At 44.4% G+C, this 6000-nt stretch overlaps 1 protein-coding gene across 2 annotated transcripts in view; it reads left to right on the top strand.

The window, feature by feature from the left end:
• Nucleotides 1-625: 625 nt before the first annotated feature.
• Nucleotides 626-6000, top strand: part of USH1G (USH1 protein network component sans) — a 305716-nt gene continuing 300341 nt past the window's right edge. For both annotated transcript variants that reach the window (XM_077459598.1, XM_077459599.1), the window contains exon 1: nucleotides 626-910. In XM_077459598.1, the coding sequence (XP_077315724.1) occupies nucleotides 747-910 (164 nt within the window). In that variant the 5' untranslated portion in view covers nucleotides 626-746. The remainder of the gene's footprint in view (nucleotides 911-6000) is intronic.

The raw sequence follows: 6000 nt of genomic DNA, 5'->3' as shown, positions 1-6000 counted from the left end.
AGAGCATGAAAATAATAAATAAGAATAGAGTGCATGTGATAATAAATAATAATAGAGTGCATGCAATTATAAATAAGAATATGGTGCATGCAATAATAAATAAGAATAGAGAGCAAGAAATAATAAATAAGAATAGAGAGCAAGAAATAATAAATAAGAATAGAGAACATGAAATAATAAATAAAAATAGAGAGCAAGAAATAATAAATAAGAATAGAGAACATGAACTAATAAATAAGAATAGAGAGCAATAAATAATAAATAACAATAGAGAACATAAAATAATAAATAAGAATAGAGAACATAAAATAATAAATAATAATAGAGAGTAATAAATAATAACTAAGAATTGAGAACATAACGGTCTGTAAAAAAAAAGGACGAACAACCAACGCTAACTAAAGATGCGGTAACATATGTGTGACAGGTATGAAAGTGTTAACAAGGCACACACAACCTGCATTGAATGGGCATCCATGAAAAAGAGTGACGTCAGCATGAGTTATAATGGGTAGGGCTGATGTCTATGCTCTGTTGCACTTGGTGTTCTGCTGAAACAATGACAGCACACAGACGTCTGCATAACTTAGTGGTTGGGGGGGGTCAGAGGGATGAACATGCCCATCTAAAGGGACACAAGGATGCGTGCTAGCACAAGTGTGAAAATAGGAGAAGCACAGTGACAGTGGTGGGACTAGTTGGGAAGAGGAGCAGTAGAGTGACACCGGGCCCCCAGGTCATGCAGGATGGACGGGCGTTATCACCGTGCCGCCCGGGACGGGTTCCTGGACGTGCTGAAGGAAGCGACCCGAAGAGATCTGAACTCCCCCGATGAGGATGGCATGACCCCAACTCTATGGGCGGCTTATCATGGACACCTGGGAGCTCTGCGAGTCATAGTGAGCCGGGGGTGAGTCCTGATCTACTTACCTGGATGAGACCCCAAACTGTCTTCTGGGCTCCTGGTATCTTGGCTGCAAAAAAATACAAGGCTTTTATCAGTACAGCGTTTTATATGGATCTATATTGTTTTCAAGCAGTCAGTACATGCTGGTGCCTTGAACCCTTTAAAGCTGGGTACACACTGCTAGAATTTCATTTGACAACCTAGGAAAAGTTCTAAGAATGTGTGTTTAGAAACGGAACCTAAATTTTTCTCAAATGTATGAATTTCTAACAATGTAGGTGGTTTTTATTTCGTAAAGTCCATTCATTCCAAGATCAAATGTTAAAAGCAAACAAAATCTTCAACTATTTTCAAATGACATTCAAATGTTTTTATACAAATTTTCTTAAGAATTTTCCTTCAAAATTCTACCAGTGTATACCTGGGTTTAGGCTCACCATACAGTGCCTTGAAAAAGTATTCATACCCCATGACATTTTTCACATTTTGTCATGTTACAACCAAAAACGTAAATGTATTTTATTGGGATTTTATGTGATAGACAACACAAAGTGGCACATAATTGTGAAGTGGAAGGAAAATGATAAATGATTTTCCAAATATTTTTTACAAATAAATATGTGAAAAGTGTGGCATACATTTGTATGACGCCCCCCTGAGTCAATACTTTGTAGAACCATCTTTCACTGCAATTACAGCTGCAAGTCTTTTTGGGGATGTCTCTACCAGCTTTGCACATCTAGGGTGAAATGTTTGCCCATTCTTCTAGCTCAAGCTCTGTCAGATTGGATGGAGAGTGTCTGTGAACAGCAATTTCCAAGTCTTGCCACATATTCTCAATTGGATTTAGGTCTGGACTTTGACTGGGCCATTCTAACACATGAATATGCTTTGATCTATTCTAAACCATTCCATTGTAGCTCTGGCTGTATGTTTAGGGTCGTTGTCCTGCTGGAAGGTGAACCTCCGCCCCAGTCTCAAGTCTTTTGCAGACTGTAAAGGTTTTCTTCTAAGATTTCCCTCTATTTGGCTCCATACATCTTCCCATCAACTCTGGGGATGGTGTGTTCAGTGTGATGTGCAGTGTTAGTTTTCCACCACACATAATACTACTAATGGCAGTGATCTGCAACCTATAATGGGTCCGTGATAGTGCGATAGGGAATCTGATGCTGGGGGGGAACTGATTATTTTTTAAAATAAATTTTATTGCTGCCACAAGAAATATAAACAACCCTTATGACAACAACATGCTTTCTATTAGACCCCAGATGTCTCCACTGTTCCTAAAAGCTTAAGATCAGTGTGATCGGATGCTTCCACTATTTAAAATTGACGCTGTTTACATGTGGCAATCTGGAAGTGATGAAAAAATGCTTGTTGCTTCTGGTCTCCTAGCTAGGGTTGCCACCTTTTCAAGTCAAACCGAACACTTTAGCGGCGCACAGCAATTTTTTTTATAGTATAAATTATACATATATTTTGCTATTAAATCACATTACTAATCATATGAAGTTAATAAAAAGAGTCCCCCTTCACAGAGTCCACAGAGTTCCTCTTTTACATCTGAATCCACGGAGTTCCCCTTTTACATCTGAATCTGCAGAGTTCCTCTGTTACATCTGAACTCACAGAATTCCCTTTCACTGTAAGGGGGAACTCTGCAGACTCTGATGTAAGGGAGAACTCTGGGTACTCTAACATAAGGGATGCTCTGAGAACCTTGAATTAAGGGGAAACACTGAGTACTCTGATGTATGGAGAGGACTTTGATTTAAGGGGGAACACTGTGGCCTCTGGTGTAAAGGGGAACACTGATGTAATGGTTGCTCAGTGTACTAATCTAGAGGCAGGAGAGAGAAGGGGGAGACTTTAGTCAGAGACATGGATGGATGGTGAGCTCACTCACCCCTTGGCAGTCAGCACCTCTCATCCAGATGTATCTGAGGCTGCTGGACTTCAAATTTCCGGCCCCCCCACTTTCCTTTTCAGAGGCACAGCGTCAGGGATTGGAGTGTTGGCAGACATAAAGGGGAGGGGAGGAGAGGTGCAGATCCAGTTGTACACCTCCTGCGCACTCTGGCAGATGCTCTGCAGCTTGATCTGTCACTGATTGGTGTACCAGGCCAGGTGACCAATCCCAGTGATCACATGACAGTTGTACACAATGAATGGCTTTCATTCATAGGCTTTCATTGTGTAGTATTGTGATCTCTGTGATTACATGGTACAGACAGGGTCAATCACTACCTGTGCTAAGTGGCCAACCTCCTGTGTTCACAATGCGTCAGGCCAGCCATTCAACACAAAACTCAGAAGCATGTGGAGATGACTGGACTAGCAGTGTGTACTTCAGTGATTTCCAGCTCCCAGGGGATCCCACAGTTATGGTATATACATATTTATATACATAGTTTAAATCTTGACCTGATTGGTGTCTGTTTACTTGACGCAACATCAGCTTCTATATTTTACCAAAAAATCGGGTATTACATTTTGTTTGTGTACACTAAGATGCATTGAAATGTATTTTTTTCCTGAAAATATGCATTTGATAAATGGCTGGGAAAATATTGTGCAACATAATAAAATGCAAAAGGTGCCATTTTAATCTCTAGGGCCTCTGCTTTTTAGAAATTATATCATGGATGGGTTAAGTTAGGGTAGTGTAGCACCCTCTAGTGTGCTAGGCTTGGCTGGCAGCCAAACCTGGGTGTGTTTTGGTAATCTGGGTTAGGAGTGACCTAGAGTAGTGCTGGGTGACTCACATTTGGTGTCACCAGGACCTCCCACTTCTTTCCAGAATCTTCTTGTACTTTCTGGAAAGATAGGCATGGAGGGGAGGTGGAGCTACCTGGGGTGTTCTAAGGAGCCTTGACCAATTCCCAATCTGGATTGTCAGGGGGTAGGCCCCCTTAAATACCCAGGGTCAGCCCAGCTGGAGAGGAGTTGTATTGGGTGGAAGATGGAGTGTTGAGGCTCTCAGGGCCTTTGAGGGAGCTCCCCAGTCCGGGGGGGGGGGGGGGGGGTGACCTTGGGCCCAAGCTTGGGTGCGGACAGGACCCTCTTATAACGCACAGAGGTGTCTTGACCAGGAAGCAGAGGAGGAGCAAGAGAGAGGACAGCAGGAGAACACTGCCAGGAAAGAGAGGACTGAGATGCAGTAGTCTTGGATGGGTGCAGAGCCAGTCTGGAGAATGGTGGTGTCACGGCAGAGGAGCGAGGAGAGAGGGCTGGCAGTGCCTGAAAAGGTGGTGCTGGGAGCAGTATTCATAGTAATTCTACTATTCTTGCTACACCATAGGGGCCTGCAGTCCCTGCCTGTAAAGGATTTTTGCTGGCTGAGTTTGCAAGAAAGGAAGCAATGTGCAGGAGTAGTGAGGAGTGATACTTATAAAGGAAGCAATGTGCAGGAGAAGAGAAGAGTGTATATACTGGAATGTATATAGTAGTCCCAACATTGACTGTTCATTTCTTGGGCATCTCATAAGTTCCCATTCCCCATCCAAGGTTAATCCCTCTCAATAATACATAAAAAACAAGTGCAAGGACTGCTTTCAGCTTTCATGTCTCTGAGCGAGTGAGAAGTGTGTGCCTGGCTGGGCAGGGTTAGAAAAAAAAGGAAAAATCCAAGGAAAACTCCAAGCTCACTTACCGACCAGCCAGGGGACAACCAAATTAACCTGTCTTAGCCCCTGTACACACGGTTGGACATGCTGCCAACCAAATCCGTCTGATTTTGTCCGACGGATTGTGTTGCATACACACAGTCGGACCAAGTTGTCGGAAAATCCGATCATTCAGAACGTGATGACGTTATTTAATTACGATGGGACTACGTTCAGGCTAGTAGCCAATAGCTTTGGTCTAGGAATTTGATCTGAGCATGCGTGGCACTTGGTCCAATCTGAATTCTCTACACATGATCGGAGTATGTCCGATCGGATCAGTTGGTCGGAAAATATTTCCAACATGTTGGAAAATTGGGTCCGACGGATATTCCGACAGAATCAGTCTGATGCATACCACATACAGTCAGATTATCCAACAACACGGTCCGATAGGACACATTCCGACGGATTCTCCGACCGTGTGTACAAGGGCTAACAGTAGTGATGGACGAACTTCCGACGGGACGTTTCGCGAGCGCGATCCGCGAACGTGCCCAAATGTTCGCGGATTGCATTCACTTTAATGGCAGGCGAACCTTAAAAACCTCCAGGTTAGATTTTCAGCCACAAAATACTTACTAGCTGTACATACATAGTCCCACAACATGGACACTGACATACCAGAAGTATTAAGTGAATCTTGGATCAACAACGACAAGCATTCTTTTTTTTTCTGTGAAATTTTGTCAATTCCGGAGCGCATGAAGGCCATGGAGGAGAGGTCAGGCAAGGCTATGAAGGGGGTGCAGGAGATGATCAGTGCCACAGTCAGGGCAGCCCAGTCTTGTGCCAGTGTCCTAATGTGCCAACCTGTGCTTGAGCCCCTGACCCCTCCCTCTGCCCAGCCCTTACCCCCACCTATGTAGGGCTCCACTGCGATGGTCCGGAGGTGCCAGTTCAGTGCTGATCCTCAGCTTTGGTGCTGGCACTGTCTGCTGATTGGCGCTGCTATTGGCTGCTATTTCCCTCACTGACACCAGCACTGAGATAGAACACTGACACCAGCACCGCAATAGAGACTGAGCACTGACACCAGCACCATGATAGAGAGCACTGATACCAGCACCATGATAGAGAGCACTGACACCAGTACCGAGACAGAGAGCACTGACACTAACACCGAGATAGAGAGCACTGACACCAGCACCGTGATAGAGAGCACTGACACCAGCACCGTGATAGAGAGCACTGACACCAGCACCGAGATAGAGAGCACTGACACCAGCACCATGATAGAGAGCACTGACACCAGCACCGAGATAGAGAGCACTGACACCAGCACCAAGATAGAGAGCACTTCTGCAATTTCCCACTTTGGCTCAAGCTTGTTGCTCCTGCCTTACCCCTACCACCCCTGCGGAAGGGCCTGCCTCTTCCTCTGCCTGTCATTTTTTAAATGACCCTGTGACAAAAGTCTCTAGA

Source organism: Lithobates pipiens, unplaced genomic scaffold (assembly GCF_037356315.1).
Source record: "Lithobates pipiens isolate NorthernLeopardFrog02 unplaced genomic scaffold, aLitPip1_a1.2 Scaffold_28, whole genome shotgun sequence".
Lineage (NCBI taxonomy): Eukaryota > Metazoa > Chordata > Amphibia > Anura > Ranidae > Lithobates > Lithobates pipiens.
Note: the sequence above shows the minus strand (reverse complement) of the source record. Positions and strands in the feature narration are given on the sequence as shown.